The 21600-nt window shown below is 39.0% G+C and overlaps 1 protein-coding gene across 2 annotated transcripts; it reads right to left on the bottom strand.

The window, feature by feature from the left end:
• Positions 1–1327: 1327 nt before the first annotated feature.
• Positions 1328–18440, bottom strand: LOC137291493 (serine/threonine-protein phosphatase 6 regulatory ankyrin repeat subunit B-like). 2 transcript variants are annotated; one of them, XM_067822855.1, is made up of 4 exons: positions 18355–18440; positions 10461–10511; positions 9759–9782; positions 1328–9540 (listed from the first exon to the last, which is right to left on the bottom strand). In XM_067822855.1, exons 2-4 carry the CDS (start codon positions 10480–10482, stop codon positions 4556–4558), a joined length of 5031 nt encoding a protein of 1676 aa, XP_067678956.1. In that variant the 5' UTR covers positions 10483–10511; positions 18355–18440; the 3' UTR covers positions 1328–4555. The 2 variants fall into 2 exon arrangements, 1 of the variants encoding a protein (XP_067678956.1); XR_010957261.1 differs by lacking the exons at positions 1328–9540; positions 9759–9782; positions 10461–10511 and adding exons at positions 14472–14631; positions 14789–14855; positions 16509–16618 and having other exon boundaries at positions 18355–18421.
• Positions 18441–21600: the final 3160 nt, after the last annotated feature.

The following is a 21600-nucleotide window of genomic DNA, read 5'->3' as shown; positions in this document are numbered from 1 at the left end:
CTGTATCCCAGACAAATGGTGCACGATTTTCAGAGGATGATCATTCATAGCATCCGGAAAAAGAGACAGTTGTTTAAAATACCCAACACAGGCAATCTCAAGTTCTGGGTGGACGTGAGGATAACGACGTCTCTAACGCTAAATCTGCCTTGTTGAATTTGATGATTTCGGTTAGAATCGTTGATGCCATACATGTGATAGTGACTAACGTCGTATGACATACTTATCTTTCTTACAGTTCATGTAAGTATATCTTCGCTTTTCATATATATACATTCACGATTAGACCAGTGAAGTTCACGGATAAAATTGATCTTCAGTAACCCATATTTGCCATAAGAGGCGACGGGATCGGATGTCAGTCTAGCTGACTTGGTAGGAAGGCAGGACAAAGGACTACTTCTAAGTCAGGGGTAAAATACCTAACGCCAGAGCTTTCATGACGGATTCAGTGTCGCAGATAATTGACATCCAGACCACTTACAGGTGAAATATCGCCAAAAGTGCACGCGTATGTCTTCATAGAACTGTATGGCGATGGGACTTTGACATGTCGAGAAAAACGTGTATGTGAACTTTGTTACAGAGAGAAAACGTTTTACACAATTGCAGGATTTGAAAGTTTTCAAACACTGCGCACTGTCAAGCGTGGGAATATATCATTACAACTCGTTTCCATACACATGTTACTTGTGTTGACACATCCGGAAGTTGAATGAGCACAGCTGAAACCTGAGTCTGTACACCCGGAATGTACCTGTACATTCAACTTGAGTCTTTACACCTGCGACCCGTATCTGTAGATCACGTGGCTATTTCGAGCACGTGGCTATACACTTGCCGGACCGTGTTTATTCGTCTAAAATTACAATCATTATTTTCCCTGTTGATCTACATCTACATCTTCAGACACATATATCACTGTAAGTTTAAATTATCCATCACGCTGGCACTTATGCCGCTGTTGATCTAAAGTGTCAACTCCCACGTCGGTTTAATGTTTAAAAGCTTTGTTTGACATTGTTCTCGCTTTCAGATCGACGAGAGTCTTCAAGAAAACCAGGATAGGTACAAACGGTTCTGTTCCAGTGGGAACTACGGCCCAGGGACACTGGAAGAAGTTTCATGAAGCGAAACACTCATCTTTACGAAGAACAGTTAAAAAACCCAACGTTAATCAAGCACAAAGACGTTGTAGCTAGTCTATTGTCCCGCAGAGTGAAGTTTACCAGTTCAAATAACTAACGTGTCGACCTGATTCGGTTACCGTTGGTAAGCATCTCGGTGAAACCTCACACAACAATGCTATTATGTTCAATAGAAACAATTTTCATGCAGAGACATCTTTATTGCAATACATTATACATTTCAGTGCAGATCGTTATCAAGCAAGTGATACCAGAGATATTATACTGCACAAAGATACGTTTATACAAAAACTTTAAACTAAACTCATGACGACTAGACATGATATATACTACGGGTACCGGAATAAAAAGCACCAAACACCCGTCCCTTGTCCCTTCCGGAAAACCCACCTTCTTCCTTTAAGAACAGTAATTCACATTTGTCTATTTCCAACTCGCTTTTAAAACGGAATCTCTACATCTCTATACAACCTTTGTAATTCAGAGTGATCTGACATTCTATCCGGTTTATCCATCACTTGATTGTCTGGTCTGTTTCGCAGTCGTATAGCAGGAGTTTGCAACTTTAAGCAATTCCTGTGACTGGTTGGTGCAACCGGCAGGGCAGGACTTGATTACCTTTTTGGGAACACCTTGTGTCATCACTAATGTTCAGTGATCTATTCACATACGTACCCAAATATTATTTCTCCTTCACACCTAACGAACTATATTTCTGTAGAAAGTCAAGACCAGGTTTCACTTTGCAGTGACGATCTACATTAGTTGTAGTCAGCATGTTGTTATAAGGTGAACATTGCACCCGTATACAAGAAACATATTCCAAATCCATTCCGGTTAGTTCATCATTGCATCAATGCTTTTACTGCTGGGTAATATATTAAGGGATAGAAAACAGAGTAAAGAACGGTCAAGCAACAGAACGAAATAGTCTCGTCAAGTAGCAATCAATGCTGAATCACCGATTAGAATTAATGGAAATTTCTAATCGACATGAGACCAGGGAATGACGTAACTTCTAAGGAATCGGAGGGATCGAATAGGCTCATGTGCCAAGGGTGGAGCAGGCTCGAACACCTTAAAAGGATGCCGTCAGCACTAAAAGGTGGTGCGGGTTGCAGAGTCAGCGGAACGTTCACATCCCGATCGCTCTGTTCGATATCTGGTAAAGAACTTGCCCTTTCCTGTCCAGGCCACGTCAGCTTGTCACGTAGAGAAGGATCGTGAAAACCTATGCGAGTATAGAACCTTGTGTCGAGTTATTCCTTGTATGCCAGGGCGCCAGTACATGAACGGTATGAGTTAGTTAGGAGTCATGGTCGCCAGACCACTTATTCCTAGACGAAGCAGCCAGGACAGACCAAGAGTGTGCAACCAGAGCTTACATGAGCCCGGACAATGTAGAGCGGCCATCGTAACAGTTAAATGGTAATATGGTTTACTGCCACCCAATCCCCAGTTGCAACATTATATTATCTCAAACAGTACCATACTCGATGGTTACATTTCTGCCTGTGATTTAGCGTGGGTCATCACAGTGACAATCCAGGTTTTAGGTTCCTACATGCTACGTCGTCGGTTACGCTACTACCTTCACACACAGCCTGACAATAACTAGTCATGTACACCTGGACCACTATACTTAGTGAATCATCACAGCAGTCCATAACAACCTATCAATATTTAGTCGTTCGTTGGATTATTATACCTAGTAAATCAATCAGAACGGTTCATAACAACCTGATAATAATTAGTAATATATACATGGGCCAGTATACTTAGTGAATCATCACAGCAGTCCATAACAACCTATCAATATTTAGTCGTTCGTTGGATTATTATACCTAGTAAATCAATCAGAACGGTTCATAACAACCTGATAATAATTAGTAATATATACATGGGCCAGTATACTTAGTGAATCATCACAGCAGTCCATAACAACCTATCAATATTTAGTCGTTCGTTGGATTATTATACCTAGTAAATCAATCAGAACGGTTCATAACAACCTGATAATAATTAGTAATATATACATGGGCCAGTATACTTAGTGAATCATCACAGCAGTCCATAACAACCTATCAATATTTAGTCGTTCGTTGGATTATTATACCTAGTAAATCAATCAGAACGGTTCATAACAACCTGATAATAATTAGTAATATATACATGGGCCAGTATACTTAGTGAATCATCACAGCAGTCCATAACAACCTATCAATATTTAGTCGTTCGTTGGATTATTATACCTAGTAAATCAATCAGAACGGTTCATAACAACCTGATAATAATTAGTAATATATACATGGGCCAGTATACTTAGTGAATCATCACAGCAGTCCATAACAACCTATCAATAAGTAGACATATCTACGTAGGCCACTATACATTGTGAACCAATCATAAGACATCATTACAACCTGACAACAATCGGACACACATATATGTGAACCACTATACGTTGTGAACCAGTCATAACAGTTTCTAACAACCTAACAATAATTAGTCACGTATACTTTGATTACCATACATCGTGAATAAGTCAGAACAGTTCATTACAACAGGACAATATTTAGTCATATAGACGTGTTTGTCTACCGTTATACTCAGTGAATCAATCAGAACAACTAATCACACCTTATCAATGAATGATTATATATACTTGGACCACTCTACATAGTAAATTAATAATAACAGTTTATAACAATCTGACGACAATTGGTCATTTATACTTGGACCATTATACATAGTAAACCAATCGAAACAGTTGACAAGAACCTATCACCAATTGGTCATATATATTTGAGCCACCACACATAGTAAACCAACCATATGAATTCATAACAAACTGACAACATTAAATCACTTTTACTCGCCACTTTACAAAGTGAACCAGATTCACATCTTTAAGCGCATTTCAACTGTTTATCTGCATCTGTACATGTTGTATATGTATAATGGGCTAGTGGTACAAGTAACGGAAATATACACACTCTCTTAAAGTGAACCAACCATAGGACTTCATGGCAACCTTTCAGAAACTAGTCATGTATACTTGAGGCAGGTACATAGTGAACCAAACACAAAACAAATCAATATTTGACCAACTGTCAACTTGACATAGTGAACCAAATACAAAACAAATCATTATTTGTCCAAATGTCAACTTGACATGGCATAAATTCCATAAGCCCATACCACACAATCTCAAGTACTGAGTATATTTGGTTTAGAAACAATATACAGAGACAGCCACCTTCAGGGCTATCTTTTTAAAGCAAATTAGATTGAATTTGGACGATTAATCAGCCCAATAATTCTCTTTCTTCCTCTTCAAACCCTCATAGCAGTTCTTCATATTTAATGTGTTGACTGAAAACAATACTATCTTCTGTACACAATCACTAGTTCTGAGCAGCACTTCCCTGCAAAAGCCTAACGATAACTGTGTTCCCACCACGAGTTGCATAGTCAAAGGCTGTCATCCCTTGCTGGTCCTTTACAAGGGGATCAGCACCATTTTCAAGTAGGAGTCTGACATTGTCACTGCAGGAACCTCCAGCTGCACAGTGAAGAGCAGTTTTCCCAAGCTGGTCGCTCAGGGCTGTAACACAACCTTTGTTCAGAAGCAGACGTACAGACAAGCTACAGTCACTCGCTGCTGCATAATGGAGTGGCGTTCTTCCTTCATTGTCCTGCTGATTTGCATCCGCGCCATTGTCAAGTAAATACCGAATATTATCTCCATGTTCAGTCTCTGCTGCACAGTGAAGAGGAGTTTTTCCCTGTAGATCGTTTGTACATGGGTCTGCACCTTTCTCCAAGAGCAGTTTAACACTGTCACTTGATCCTTTGGCTGCTGCATAGTGGAGTGGTGTTTTGCCGTGTTTATCTTTAATGGATGTGATAGCAGTATCGTCCAAGAGAAGTTGAAGACTATCACCGCTACTGCTCTCTGCTGCATAATGTAGTGCAGTTTTTCCTTCATTGTCTGTCACAGATTTACTGCATCCTTTGTCAACAAGGAGCTTAGCAATACTCTTCTTCTTGATTCTGCTGGATAAATACTTGTAGGATGTGCCTGTGCGCCTATAGACGTTACGGTCATAATCAGCTTTAACTGCATCATGCAAGGCTGTTTTGCCTTGTTGGTCCTGTATACAGGGATCACCTCCGTTTTCCAATAGCTGATTAGCACACCCCCAATCATTGTGCTCTGCTGCATAGTGGAGGGGCGTTCTGCCTTCTTTGTCCTTTATAAGGGGATCTGCACCTTTCTCCAACAATAAATGAATACTTTCGAGTTTGTGAACCGCTGCTAAATGAAGTGGCGTTTTGCCCTCATCATCCTTCACACAAGGATCAGCACCGTTATCCAAAAGCAGTTTCACCATATCATAGTTTTCCTCAGTAGCCAGGTGAAGAGGCGTTCTCCCGGATTCATCTTTTGCATTGGAATCAGCACCGTGAGCCAACAGTTGCTCCATGCTGTCTTTATTGAGAGTCGATGTATAATGAAGGGCTGTCTTGCCGTGTTTGTCCTTGAGAGACCCATTTGCGCCTTTACTCAGAAGTAACCGAACATTCCCATTGTGTCCATGCTTTGCTGCACAGTGAAGGGGTGTTTCATCATTGTGGTTTTGTACACACGGGTCGAAGTTCCCATCTAACAGAAGCTTAACAATATTTGAGAATTCTGTTTCTGAAGCATGGTGAAGCGGGGTCTTTCCATTTTTGTCTTGTTTGTCCCGTTCTTGGCATCTTTCCAGAAGGAGCTCAACATTCTCAGTGTGGCACCACAATACTGCACAATGAAGAGCTGTCATGCCTGTGTTGTCCTGTACAGAGGCATCAACACCTCTTTCCAGGAACAATCTCAGAACTTCACTATTTGCATTACGGGCGGCAAAATGAAGTGTAGTTTGGCAATGCTGATCTCGAGTGTGTGGATTTGCTCCATGTTCTAATAGCAGCATGACATTTTCAATGTCAAGACGTTTTGCAGCAATATGAATTGCTGTAGTGCCAAACTTATCCTGTGTACAAGGACTGGCTCCATTTAGCAAGAGTAATTTCATAATGACACAGTCCTGACTAGTCACAGCATAATGAAGGGCATCTCTCCCATAATTATCTGATACACTAGGGTCTGCTCCTTTATTAAGTAGAAGCTTCATAGTCTCAGAATCTTTGAGTTCTCCTGCCAAAAGAAGGGCTGTTTTACCATTTTTGTCCTGAACATCTGGATTGGCACCTTTTTCTAAGAACAGCCTCACATTGTCAAAGTGTTGTTTCTTTACAGCACGGTGAAGAACAGTCCGGCCTTTATCATCTGAAATACGTGGATCAGCACCTCCTTCTAGGAGTAATGCCAGTTTGTTCTTGTCCCCCTTGACTGTAGCATAGTGAAGCACTGTACGGCCCTGTAGGTTCTTTAGGTTTGGATCAATACCATGATGTAGCATTAGCTTAATAAAGCCATCAGATACTGCATTTTTAGATGAGCTTAGGACAAAGGCATGCAACAGTAAACTGTTCCCAAATTTATCTGTTTGTTTGAAGTCCATTTTTCTGGATGACAGAAAATGCAGAACCTCCAAATACCCCGTTTGTAAAGCTGACATGACAGCTGGAAATGAGGCAGTCCTTTCAAAATGGTCTTTATTACTCAGAGGCACCTGCTTTGTGTCCAGGAGATATTGAAGTTTCTCAACAGCATCGATGGGGGATGCTGCAGCCTTGTGCATTACTGTTTCCCCATTGTCGTCAGCGACGTCAACATCAGCACCATGTTCACATAGCAGCTTAACAACATCAATATCGGCATTTCTACACGCAACAAGAATGACTCTCTTACACAGCTTTCTTTCCTCTGTGATGGTCATATGGGGAATGTTCAAATGTTGTGTATCGATATTCACGTTGGCTCCCTTGTTGCACAGGTACTTTACAATAGCAAAGTGTCCGGACTCTGCGGCTTTATAAAGAAGTGTCCTTTGTTGTGTATCAACTTCATTAACATCGCTTCCTGCTTTTATGAGTCTGATAATACTGTTCAAATCTGGAAGGGATGCGTGTTCCATACACAATAAAGGTATACACCCATTGCTGTTTTTCATATCCACTGATGCATGCTTCGAAAGTAGCAGCTCAATGCTAGTCATCTGGTTGTGTCTGACAGCAACATGAAGCGGTGTATTTCCATTTCTATCCTGTGTGTTTACTTCAGTACCCTTCTCAAGTAGCAGTGAGGCGCACTCAATGTTACCGTGTTGAACCGCAGTGTGCAATAAGAACGCATTGCTGTTAATTAATTTCCGTTCCTGGTCCATATCTATCTTCACTTGTCCAACTTGTGTGCACCTGAGGATTTCTTCCAGACAGTCCCCTCCTCCATAAGCTGCTGCCTGTTGTAGAGGCGTTGGATAATAATCCTCGTTGCTGTATATGTCTTCATTCTTCAAATATATGTCCTTCACATGCACACTTTGCGCAAGAACTAGTCGCAAAACAGTCGCATCAGCATGAGATGCTGCTTGCAACGTGAGATAATCAAAATCTACTTTGCATCCAGTGTCAAGAAGGATTCTGACTATTTCACTTAAATGTCTCATGTCATGGGGCTTAAACAGAGGACACCTATGGCCTGTACTAAGCTCCTTGACAAGCCCTAATAAGGCATACCTGAATGTCTTTAAGCTGTCTGTGTCACTCTTTAACCTTTCGACCAGTAATTGTACAATGTGTACGTTTCCATTCATCACAGCTAGCCAGAACAGATCCACAAGATTGGATATGGAATCCCATGTGAACCGTCTGTGCTCTGCCACAACAACGTTGAAAATAGTCTGAGTTACATCAGTGTCTATTTGTCTTGCTGGACAAAGTGCTCTGAAGCAAGGTTCATCTGGTGTTGCCCCATAATCAAGTAGGGTCTTGACAAGGTCATTTCTGCCGACATACACAGCACAGGGCAAACATTCCTGGAGGACGTGTGTGCATGTGTCTCTATTCATGGCAATCAAAATATCCACAAGTCTTTTGTTGTTCTTAAAAATCAGACATGGAACTATCCGCCCAAATCCAAACAGTGGCACTTTGTAACCTTGACCAGTGAAACACAAGTGTGTTTTACGTTCAAACTGATGCTGCCAGATAATCTGTATTTTATCTTCGGATCTCCATTTGGATATCAAACACTGAATGAAATTCTCATCATTAAAAGCAGCATGGTTCAAGATTTCTTTTGAATGAGTTGGGTCCAACAATAATGTTGTAATTCGATCAGCAAATGTGGGATGGTGATCTTCAGTCAGTAATATGACCATCTCATTCACGTTTGGATAATTTCCCTTCGTTTGAACAAGTTCCAAAAGCAACTGTACAGGACATATCTTAATGCAGAGGTTGGTGTCGATCTTTGACAATGAGATGAAGACACACTCTGATATCGATTGATGTTGAAACTCGTATCCATCTTGAGTGCGCTTTAAGTACACACCACAGAGTGAATGAGCTTTTTCTCGAATTCCAACAAGCCTTGGATTCTCTGGGATATTTGCACATACGTCTTTTAAAGTTTCAACAATGTGGCTGAACTCTGGCGTCCTCTTTTTAAGAAGTGTATGTTTTATGCAACCATTTTGTATCAGGATCAGAAGAAGAACAAAGTACCCCAAACCGTCACTTTCTTGCAGTATGTTCACCTCCTCTAAGACATACTCATGTGGCCGTAGGAAGAAACTAACTCCTTTGCTCTGTGCTTGTTTGCTGCTTGCAAAGAATTTGCAGCACTGAGGAAAACCAAGAGGTGCTCTGGATTCAGCAATAACTCGCATTTCTTCCAGTGTGAAGCCACTCTTGATAGGACAGATAGTCTGCAGCATCCTCTTTTTCTCACTTTGCCGAAGTGTATATTCTCCTTCATCCAGCGAGACACAAGGTATGTGCTTCATCAAATTATAATTCTTTAGTTCATTTTCACACTGAACACTAATTTCTGGTCTCGATGTCATGATAAGAAAGATATGCTCTGATTCAATTGATGGCCACATGATATTAAATGTTTTTTCCCATTCACCTACTTTTGAAGAGACTAAGTTACTGGACCCAAATATGTTATCTATCATCACAATGTACTTGCGTCGATCGCGGCCAGTTGTTTTGGGTATTAGTTTCCATTCTTCAGCTGATGTTAGTAAAACAGGTACTCTGGTGTTGTTTTCAGATAGTTTCGACAGAAGTCTGAGACCAAGTCTTGACTTGCCAGAGCCAGATCTCCCTTTGATGAATATCCTACCATGGTCTGCCAGCAGTCTTAAAGCTGACCTCTCGTAATAGGTGGACACATATGGTGTGGCATCATAATTGATAAGTTCATTCGTTGAATCTGAAACAGGAGATTCGTTTCAACCATGAAAGAAATGACGCTTAATGTTACGTTTTGTGTTTATAAGAACATGTTTTCAAACTAAATTCAATTCAATGTTCAAAATTTTGAAAAAAGAACTTAACTTGGGTATGTGTAGACACATTAATATGCTTATGTCACAGACATGATCGTACTTAATCATATCTTGTGATACCAGTTTGTAACACAGTACATACCACACATATTTGGGAAGCGTCGATCTGAAATGCAACACAGAAGAGTGTTAACTATATGAAATACATTTACTGCCTCTGATACCCTAAAGTTTCTTCAAATGGACACTTTGTATATGAGCGATGACATTTTCTCATTTAAGTTAAACCACTGGAATGTTGGATAAGACTGACGCATCAGTTTTGCAAACCCCTCCTGTCACATACACACTTACAGCCAGTGCAGATCTGGTATTTTCAGTGATAGTTTGTATGCAACACTAATCAACGGATCATCACCTTGGCCTGACCTGGTTTCTGAATTGAGGAGCATCTTTTGGAAGCCCAAAGCTGAAAGTATGTTCAAATATACAACACACACACACACACACACACACACACACACACACACACACACACACACACACACACACACACACACACACACACATATATATATATATATGCGTGTGTGCGTGTGCGTGTGTGTGTGTGTGTGTGTGTTTGACATTCTCATCATTCCAGAAACCAGGTGAGACCGAGGTGCGGACCTTTTGACAAATGGTGCATGATAATGATCCTCACTCTTTGTACGTATGACATTACTTATGACAATCCGCAAGTATGACGTTAAATAATGTTCATTGTGATGATGTAAAATAATATTCTTTGTGTGTATAATATCACGTAACACTAACAGTATCATACGATCGTCGCGTCTACTACCTGTGCCTCCTAGAATCTCCATTTTCTCTCTGCCTATTTCTTGCTGTAAATCTGTAAAACAAAACGTTTTTACTATTTTTTTTGTCTGCTTTACATCAGAGAAGGACTGAGTTTATATTAGCACTCTATTCAAGGGAATTTGCTTCATAAATAAAATATACATTTCAACTCATTTACATCATTTTAGAAATCATCATATTTATTAGCAGAAAAACGTGAATATGATGATTTTTCTTTTCACCATTCATGTGTACTATTTAGGGCTTGCTGTCGTTTTAGATGATGAAGATCGATAATTGTTTGCAAAACTTTGAACAAAAATGTCCAAATGAAAAGAATATATTTCATATTACAGGTGCGTTGTGACATGTTTTTGCATGGATTATTACCAGCGATAGCGTACTAAACATAATTAGAAACAGACCACGAATAAAGTCCTAAATCGGTACGTTGATATTTATTGTATGTGTAATTTAAACATTTTTCTGTCACAAAAGTTGACCCGTGAAGGGCCGGTGTAGAACAGGCCTTCAGCAACCCATGCTTGCTATACTTGTCTTAAGAGGCAACTAATAGGGACGAGTGGTTAGACTCGCTGACGTGGTTGACACGTCATCGGTTCCCAATTGATGCTCATGCTGTTGATCACTGGATTGTCTCGTCCAGACTCGATTATTTACAGACCGCCACCATATAGCTGGAATATTACTGACAGTGGCGTAAAACTAAACTCACTCACTTATTCACTGTCACGAAAGTTAATGTACGATATTACCGGCAACACAATCAATGTTGATATGACAATAGTGAATGTTTTGAGAGTGCATCACTACTTGCACTTCCTTATTATCATAGTTGTTTGTACAGAAATCATTCTCGAAACATGATTGGTGAATGACGTGAAATTTTCATGCGTATGACTTTCATTTTCAAACAAAGAAACCCGGCTAGAAACAAACACTAACACCCGTGTGCTGCAAGATGGTTGTTATAACGAATAGTCTGCAGTGATTTATCCACCATCTTTAATACTGTCAAAATCATGAAGGACACCCCATTCACGTCATTCGTGACTGCTTCTGTTCCTGTTTGATTCCAATGGTACTAAATATCACCGAAGTACAGTACTCATACATTACATTGCTGTTTTTGTTTTTGTTTATTTATTTCAAAGAATTAAGCCCCCTTGATACCCCTAAAAGAAGGAGACAAACATACGTGTTAAGACATATTCTGACGTAATCATCACCACATGTTCACCTTATACTTATATTTATATTTCTGAAAAGGGTTTAATAATTAAAAATGAGATTTGTTTTATCGAATTTGCAAATAAAAAACAAAAAAATCACCCCAAAACAAAACCAAAAAAACCCCAACCCCCCCCCAAAAAAAACAAAAAACAAAAAAAACAAAAACAAAAAAAAACAAAAAAAACAAAAAAACAAAAAAACCCAAAAAAACAAAAACAAAACAAAAAAACCCAACAAAACCCACCACCATCACCAACAACAACAACAAAAACTGGCTTTAAACTATTTCTCAAGCTGAATATCCGTGTAACCTTGCTTTCATACCGCAAGTGGAACTTGCACGGATTATGGAAATACAAATGACCAAAAAAAGAGTCGGACTGAAATATTCCAAGGGATGTGAAAGATATGCCCAGTGATAAAGACTCACGCTGATTAGTCATACAGATATAATATACACTTAAAAACAAGTAGGGGATCTTCATTTTTTTATTTACGACTAAAAATATTTAGAAGATTTATCGGAGTCAATGTTGATATGATATTACTGAGTGTTTTTAGAGTGCATCACAATTTGCACTTCCTTACAACCGTAGTTATTTAAATGTAGTCGCTTGTGAAAGATGATTGGTGTGTGGCATGTAATTTGCATGTATACGATGTACATTTCAAAACAAACGACTAGAAACAAACACTAACAAGGGTGTGATGCAAGATGAGCGTCGAAATTAATGTTCTAAGTGATTTCTCCACCTTCTTGTACAAACGTCAAGATGAAGAATGGGACCTTATGCACGTGTATGGGGCTACTGCGTTGTGCACCTTCATATCATGCGTTGTGTTTAGGGGTGGTAATAGAGGGAAATGGTGGTGCGTTCATAAGATGTCCTTGAAACGTTTGTTAATTTTTACACTTCCTATCCAAATTGAAAGTTACCCCCTACTTTTGTGAAGAGTATATTATTGTTTTAAACCTGCTGGAGATGTATAATTATATTACCTAAAACTGTTGAATGCGCACGTACAATCACACCAACAAGTCCGCCACACCGTTTGAAAAACTCCAGTTGGTCCAGTGAGAGTCGTTATGTCAACAAACGCACGTGCATGTATTTGAATCTCTATCCGGTAATCGCATAACTTGTATCAAACACTTCACATTAGACAGCACAACTCTGTTAGCTACGTTCTTTGTACTTTCAATATGACGATATATCCATTTTAAAGATTTTTTAAAACAATAGCATAATACCACGAAGGATTTAAGTAGTCGGGATTATGATTAATACTGCCTTCTCATTGGTTTGTCATACTTTCGTACATGACAAGCACCCAGAGTCTTCTTGGAGATTATGGAAACGAGCGAGTGGTGACGAATGCACGTGTATGGGACTACCACTTTGTGCGCCTGCATTCCATGCGATGAGTTTAGGAGTGGTGATAAAATGAAATGGTGATGCATTCATAAGACGTCTGCCTTCGTAAGGTTCATTGGCGCTTATGCTTCGAAATTGAAAGTTCATATTCCACACGTTATTTAAAGAGTCCATATGAACTCCGAGGGCCCATATTTGCGAACATACTCACATCGTGTTATCTGTTTACCCCACAACATCCTCCTTCGTTATAGATCCGTTCCCAAGCTATCATAAACTGTAGTCCGACTTGTCACCGGGTCTCAATGAAGGCGGTGCAACAATTGCAACTTTTCAGCTGAATTTATTAAGCTTGTGTATACAAGCCGTGTTTATGGCCAGCAAACGAGGCCACTACTTATCTAACTGATACCCAGGCCACTACACAAGGAAAACCCACCTGCAGCCTTTACATGCAGTCATTGCTAGGGAATGCCCAGAAAAAATGTGGAACGCTTAATCTAAACAAGGTTGCCGGGATATTGGCTTTATCTGTCTACTGCCTCTATCTTAGCAAGCTGAAACAGCCACAGAAACACAAATACGTGTGTCAAATAAGTACACTCGTGTGAGTGAGTGGTGCTCAAAAGCGACAGGATAATCTCCCGGCTTGAATGTGTGTGGCAGTGACAGAAATCACATAGTTCATGCATGTTACATGTTAACATAAGTTCTTGACAGGTAAGACTCTCATAAAAACTACATCTTAGTTTCCGATGCGACAAAACACAGATCGGAGGACACGGGTTATGTCATAACAACCTTTCTCGAGCTTGCAGCTCATTTTACTTATTGGTGACATGTGTTAGTCAGGGAAAAGTCGACGGATACGGAAAGGGGCGGATGGTGACGAAACCAAGTAAGGAATATTCGTTTCCAAATCGAGCGGGTGTGTGTTTTATCACAAATCATTTGAAGTTATGCAACGGTGAGCGCGGATACACTTTGCATGGATGACCCTGTTGACTCCTCAGAGTTTCTAGGAGATCAGTTCTGTCCCCCCAACGAAGCACACGTGGTCTCACTTTAGGCAAGTGGGTTCATTCAAATTTGCCTCTGTTCAACCAGCAGAAAAAATAGGTTACGGCGTGATAACTCATAGGTCATGCGATTAGATTACAACCTTGAAGATTAGAAGTAGTTTTGCAAGGGATGTAGGGAAACCTTGCACAACAAATCAACCTGAATTTAACAAGGTGAACTCCCTTTGTGTTTACTAAACCACACTATTGAATCGAATCAAAACATAACATGTGAGAAAATTAAGACTTGACATTTATTTACAATGTTGTGACGTCACTATACGTGCGCATACGTAAAGAAAAAAGATAACATACTATTAAATATTATTTTTACAAGATCAGTCCATGTTCTCCTTTCGATTCGATCTTGCAGAGCTTTCCTATGGCGCCTTCTTCCTACTCTCCCTATGAGCAGCATATCTTAACCACAGCTGGATCCTAGCTTCGATCTCTTTGTCTTTATCCGTACCGTTCTTGATTGCTGTTGTTTTATAAAACAGTATATAATTATGAATTATTTCTGGATATCCGAAATGATAATTAAGACATTGCAACACAATATGATATTGCTATATGACTTTTGGAGACATTTGTAGAATTAAACGTGATGGACCTAGCGCCATATTCATCATACCTACCTATAACGACATTCTTCAGACTAACCTAGCGTTTTCCTGAACTTCCATTCCAGTTTATGGCCAGGGCCTGTAAAACATGAAACATACACACAGTGTATCACTAATACGTAAATCCATTGACCTTTTCTCAGACAGAGTGTATGTGTGGTCAGTGTGAAATCATCAAAAGATGCTTCATCAATTTACATCAACAACAGTTTTTTTTAACAAATACGCTGTTTTGTACTGTACCACTTTTGCTTGTTGTTTTCAGTTTACATAAAAGTCAAAGTCAGTTAATATGCAGTATGTGTTTCCAAGCGGTGTATCCGTCTTCCCAGAGCCCTCCATTCACGAAATTCTAAATGTCAACTGGAGTGTATTCACGTCTATCTTAACATCAGCCTTCGACTCTTCGCCTACTGTCTGCAGTTAGTTCTGTGTGTGGTCTTTTGTCCAGACTCAACAGATGACAACTTAAGTAGTAGTTCACCTTCTTTCTTCAAACTGGATCTGCAAAATCTTTCCTTCTCTATAGACCTGTCTTTAAGCTTTTTTTATTTTACATTGTCTATTATCTGTCAATACACATACCATACCATACCATACCATACCATAATCTGAGGTAAAAGAATATGACGGATATCATTACTTCAATGAACTTCAATTCATTCAATAAGGTTTGAAATTTATATGTTCATGCTGACTCACCTTACTTATGAAGATTATTTTCTCTGTACTAATCATATAATGCATGTTAGCAACATCCAGTGGTATGTTACGACCTCACTCATGTGACTAGGAATGTGTCTGAAATCACACCTGAATAATTGTTGTAGCAGGAATATTATTTCTCAAAAGACCAGTATTATTAGAATATCACATTGTTTTTTGGGGTTTATTTTCACAAATAGCCGTTAAATTATTCATTTTCATCCAAACAAATTATGTTTCAAGAATGCATTCATTACATCGCATTTCACTGAAAAAGTAATTGTCTACATTGTCAAGGTAAAATATTTAGATACAATATCTCAACAGTGTTTCGTTACTGTTTAGCAGAGGCAGCACTATACACTATAGTAATATGAGCCAGGTGTATCTGTATAGACCCCGAGCTGCCATGGACCGGTCAGCCTGTGCGTGCAAACAGTGTGCCTAACGGTCGCTGGCTGAAGCAGGATAGTTAAACGTTTCTTAACATTACACTAAACCAGAAAAAGCATGTCGATCAAGACTACGTTTTATCCAAATTCAAAAACTAAACAATTTGAAAAGAAATATTTGGGTGTTTTTAGACGGAGTGTCAGTTTAGCCGGGGAAACTGTGACACATCAAAGGTCCAGATGATTATCACCAGATCGTTTCTAATATCTTCTGCAAGACAGCCAGTGATAATAACTATATTTTTGGGGTTTTTTTATGTCTGATTTTATTTCATTCAGTAAACACGCATTTCCAAATTTTACCAGAAATAAACTATTTGTTGGCATTAAAGATATATTCTGATATATGTTTATGTTAATGAAGAGAAACCGATGAAACCCATAAACAAAGTTTTCCGTTTTCAAAGTTTTACAATTCCAACAAGTCTAAGACACCTAGGATAAGTAAATAATTGATTAGTCATGTGTCCAGCTTGGCATTCCGAATCATACCACTTTTACATAAATAAATACACACGCGATTTTTGAAAAAAATCCCCCCAAAAACTAAACAAAATACAACGCACAATACTTACTGTTATGGCGATGGAAACACGAAGTAAAGCACAGAACTTGGTCAGAGCACGGTCACAGCATGACTTGGGACTGTTAGCGCGAGATAAGTAAGAGTGATGGCGCGCGCAGGCTGAATACAGATCAATTCACAAGATCATGATTTGGATCATCCTGGTTCCCGGGCCTCTCATTAATATTCAGAATATTTGGGTGAGTGAAACAGTATGACAACACTACAAATAACCTTCATAATATACTTAAGTGACACATGATATATAAGCATTTTTAAAAAAAAAGCAATGAAATATATGTTTTGACCCCTGGAAATATGATGTACCACCACGTTAGCTCCGGGCTGAGGGAATGATAAGTTTTCTGTGATACAGATCCAATGGTTCGGCGCTGGCCAGCGCTGGAGTTTGAAAACTGTCCTGCGACTGGTATCGCCCCTTTGCTGCTGGCCCATCGATTCCACTACAATAAATCAGAATCACATGCTCCCCCCGAGCGAGGACCGCATGAAAACAAACGGACAGAGGCCTGTGACAGCTATGAATGGATGAAATAGTGTAAGGTGTTTATGTGTTTTGAAAGCACATCCATCCAGTAATTCAAACAGCCCACAATTTTAAGTATTTAATTCTGTCATTTTTATCACCATGACTTATGATTATGTGTGCACCGAAATTTTCTAGTAGGTGAAATTTGGTGCGGAGTGGAGGGTTGATGTGTTCCGCTTCCTGTTGGATACTCCTAGGCCAAATGTAGAGATATCATTAAAATAAGGAAATATGATACATCCAGCCTTATATCCCATGCTGCATATCTTGACCATGTTGAACACCAGTGTTTGTCACCACCCATTAGACAATGTGATCAATACTCAAGCCGTTTGTCTATGATCATGTGGACACTGTTTCAACAGTGGGCTGGACCCAGTTAGTTTTTAGTAACCGGATACCTCCTGCAGCTCATTCCACATCAACAAGAATTTGTGGAGGGTGGGAGGTGTCATACTAATTACTGAATAACACGTTTACTGCTGCTGAGAGATCCTAAATGATAGATACTTTTCTGGCATTTGGCTTAGGACTATGGACAGAATTTACATTTTATTGCAGTTTAAAGGCCAGACTGTACCCCTATGTACATATAATGGCTGTTGATACTCTGGCTATATGAACAAAAATATAGTGTTACTATAGAAGTCAGTGGGAAGATATTTGGTATCATGTAACTTTTAGACTAACAACTAGTCTCTGAGTCTCTGAAATGAACATATTTTACTGAAAAAAGTTCATAGTGAACAAAATATACTGTAATGAAATGGAGCCCTGAGACTTTCTTCATTTTCAGAAACTAGGAGAATCTAGACTTGCCACATTTTCTAGACTTGCATGGGCTTTCTTGGATGTACGACAGACTATGTAGCCATCATCATCCAGGTGACGGCGGCTATGGCCTAGATTTGCCAGCACTGGCGTGGCACATGCTTGCTACTTGGGGAATGAGTAAGAGCTGCGCTTATCTGACATGCGTAGTTTTACAACCGCTCTTGTCACTATGTTTATACGAAAATAGGTCAAGCGGCTCGTTTTGTCAAAAGTCGTTTCGTCTGCTCCATGAAAACATTCAGTATGAACAAAAAAAACCATTTGGCATCGGAACATACCAGGGAAATCCATGAGGGGCATTAATGACGGACGTGTACGATTCCTGTCGAAATAACAGTGTTTGACCTATAAAATCCATGCAGACATAACGAACTATATGCTGAAGTTAGAGGTTCACACGAAACGGGTTTGTTTGCCCAGATAGTAATGTATTTGAAAGACTAATATGAACAGACAGTGAAATATGATTTACCTGCTGGAAGACAAGGAAGAGTGACTATGCGGAAACGAAGAGCAATTTTCCCAGAAGGAAAGGGTTCCTTACCCGCTTACCTCCCCTTAGCCAGCGACCCCACTCACCCCTGCATGTTGTCTGATGTAGTCTGTTTCCAGTGAAAACGTACAGACGAATTTCACTTTAACTAAATAGAGCGAAGTGAACTTAAGTTTGCGAATGCTCATAAGTTTATCTTGCCAATTGAAAATTTCAGAATTTTATGCAACTTAGGATAAAAGATGTTTAAGAAACGATCCTAGTTTCAAATCGCTGTTATTGGTTTGTATGGCAAGGGGGCATGCACATTACATGAAATGCCGAGAACAAGACTTAGTAGGTTTGGCAATTCGCAAACAAAATACTCCATATCCCCTGTGTGATAGACACCATACAGCATATTGATAAACTAGTGGTCTTAATCACTTCTTAAAGTCATCATACATGATAAGAAACTGGTTTGATTGCGATATGCATTATGTCGGAAATGTTTGTAATGGAAATGGTCTTCTCAGCTTTGATGAGCTAAAATTGAGGTACAAAATAGGAGGAACCTTCTTAGATTATTATCATTAGCTAAATATAATTCCAGTGAATGGAGACAGCTTTTAAGAAACAGAATTATCTGTTTAAATCAATTAAACATTAATAGAGTATACCAAGCTATGATCTCTAATAGTAAAGGTTCAAGGGTATTTTATAATAAACTGATTGAGAACAACAATACCCCAAAGGTACTAGAATAGTGCCTTTTAGCAGGATATAATTTGGAGAGATGTATTCAAATACTACAGGAAATGTACAAGTGATTGTAAGCTGTTAGATTTCCAATACAGATTTATCTTTAGAATAATTTACACAAAGAAAGAACTGTTGAGGATGAAGCTAGTGGACACTGATAAATGAAATCGCTGTAAAAATAACTCAGAAGACATTTCGCATGTCTTCTTTTACAATGATTTAGTCAAAACCTTTTGGCAAAATGTAGAGCAGTTACTGAATAAGAGCCTCCTGTGTATTGTCTCTTTTACAAGATTTACTATCATGTTTGGAATATACTCAAACAATAAAATTCTAAGTCATGCTATACTTCTAGCCCAAAGATTCATTTACGTTTCAAATATAAAACAACATGCGCTATCTTTTAGAGATTTCTTAGACTACTAAAAGATACAGGTACAATTGAAAGGTTTATAGCCATGAAAAATGATAATTTAGATCCCTTCCTAAAGAGGTGGAAACACTTACCTGATGTCTTTGCTGAGTACTGAGTACTCCTCTAATATCAGCTGATGATTCCAACATCTTCCCATGTATTCACTCAGCTAACCTTGTTTCTAGAGCTGTGACGATATATTATAGTATCGTTAATTGCGTTATCAGTCGATAAATATATCGATATTTTTTCATATCATGATCTATATCGTTGACCTTAAAACTGTCAAATTTTACTAGAAATTGACAGTTACGGCAAAATGTGCATGGTCATTTGGTTTGATAATATACTTTTTAAAATAAAATATCCAAAGATAAATTATCGTATTGCGCCTCGAATCGAAGCATATTGCTTCTAGATATCATAGAAATTTAACAGGTTAAGTTCGGTTTTAATTAGTGGTAGGAATATTGTATTTCGTATGGTGAGCAGAGTTGCTTCTTCTTTCATTACGTCACTAAAACTGGCAAGCATGGTTGCATGGTGTGCACGGCGAAAATTAACCACTCCCTCCCACCCAGTAGTATTACAGGCATGGCAACATTGGTTAATTTTCTGCTTTGTATACAAGTTAGCACCTGCTCATTCCAATATTAAAGTTGATTTCTTTGTATGTTATTGTCTCATGTCCGCAGGATTCAAGGAGAGTGTTTTAGTTAGTGTTAATTAAGCAGTCACGGCGTTTTAAAGCCATGCATTCATTTCTTCTGCATTCAATATTTGTCATATTATGTGGCATTGTAACGTTGCAATATGGCGCAGTAAATTTTGCCAACTCTCCTTTGTTTTATTTCGTTTATTGCAGAAGTGTTATCCCAACCAATATGTATTGAACGTTTAAACCAACATATTTCGTTTCGTTAATTCTTTGTATCGTCACACCTCCACCTATTTCTGTAACCACATGCTCTCTGTGGAAAATGCTACCATGTATATATTTATTTATATCTCGAAATAGCTGAAGGATCTGATATGTATTGTCACACCTCTACCTTTTTTCTGTTAACACATGCCCTCTGCCACAATATCTTACATTTCCATTTATGCATATTTCTATATACTCGATGGATGTGATATATATTGCCTTGTCTTCTGTAATGTACATGAGAACTGAAATGGAACAAACAAAACTAGTGGTCATAAGAAAGTGACAACCCTTATTAATGATAGAAAAAATCAAAGCAAAACATGCAAAGTTTTGAAGCTATAGTACATTTAATGAAGGCAGAGTTTGGGGGAATCACCAACCGTGTCTATGAAAAATTCAGTACAGATGAAAAGTACGTCTCATGTAATGGACAGAGGGGTAGGGATAGCTCAGTTAACAGACACAAGAGCCAATCATGGAATGTTTCACAAGTCTCTGGTCATGTATAGACATCCTTAATAACGATTGTGACCACCTCTAGCAGGTCACAACTGCCCAGACTCGTAGTCTCATGTGGGGTCGTCACACGGGCTTGCCTGATCGTAGCCAGTCTTGGTACCACGTGTACAGTTCAGAACTCTTGCAAGAAGGCTGTTTTCTCTTTCTCTCTCTTGCAGGAATGTCCCGCATTCGTCTCGTATGTACTTAGTTGCTATTTGAATTTAAGTGGAATATTCTTCACACGTATAGCAATATTTCGAGTTCACTTTAAATACAGCTGGAATGTACATAGACCATACCTTCGAACACTGCCATAATGTCCCGACTGCTCTTCAGATGAACTCTGACGTCATCAGAACACCACCGAATCGCATAAAAAGCGTAGCCAACAAAACTAGTGTAAAATGGGAAGCACATTTAATTGAACGTGGTAGACCCAGACTACACAAATTGACAATTTCAAAACACATTAATACGTTGGTATCATATTTTGAAAGAAACGTTATCAACAATGAAAAGTCAGCAAATCCAATACCCATATGTCACTTATCGATCACGACATCATCTATCATATTAAAGCATGACATGCGCTCGTCATCTTGGGGTAAGGGGAACGGATCTTGAAATCCTTTGCTCCCGC

This window comes from Haliotis asinina, chromosome 1 (genome assembly GCF_037392515.1).
Source record: "Haliotis asinina isolate JCU_RB_2024 chromosome 1, JCU_Hal_asi_v2, whole genome shotgun sequence".
Lineage (NCBI taxonomy): Eukaryota > Metazoa > Mollusca > Gastropoda > Lepetellida > Haliotidae > Haliotis > Haliotis asinina.
The sequence above is the reverse complement of the archived record's forward strand: the minus strand, read 5'-3'. Positions and strand labels throughout refer to the sequence as shown.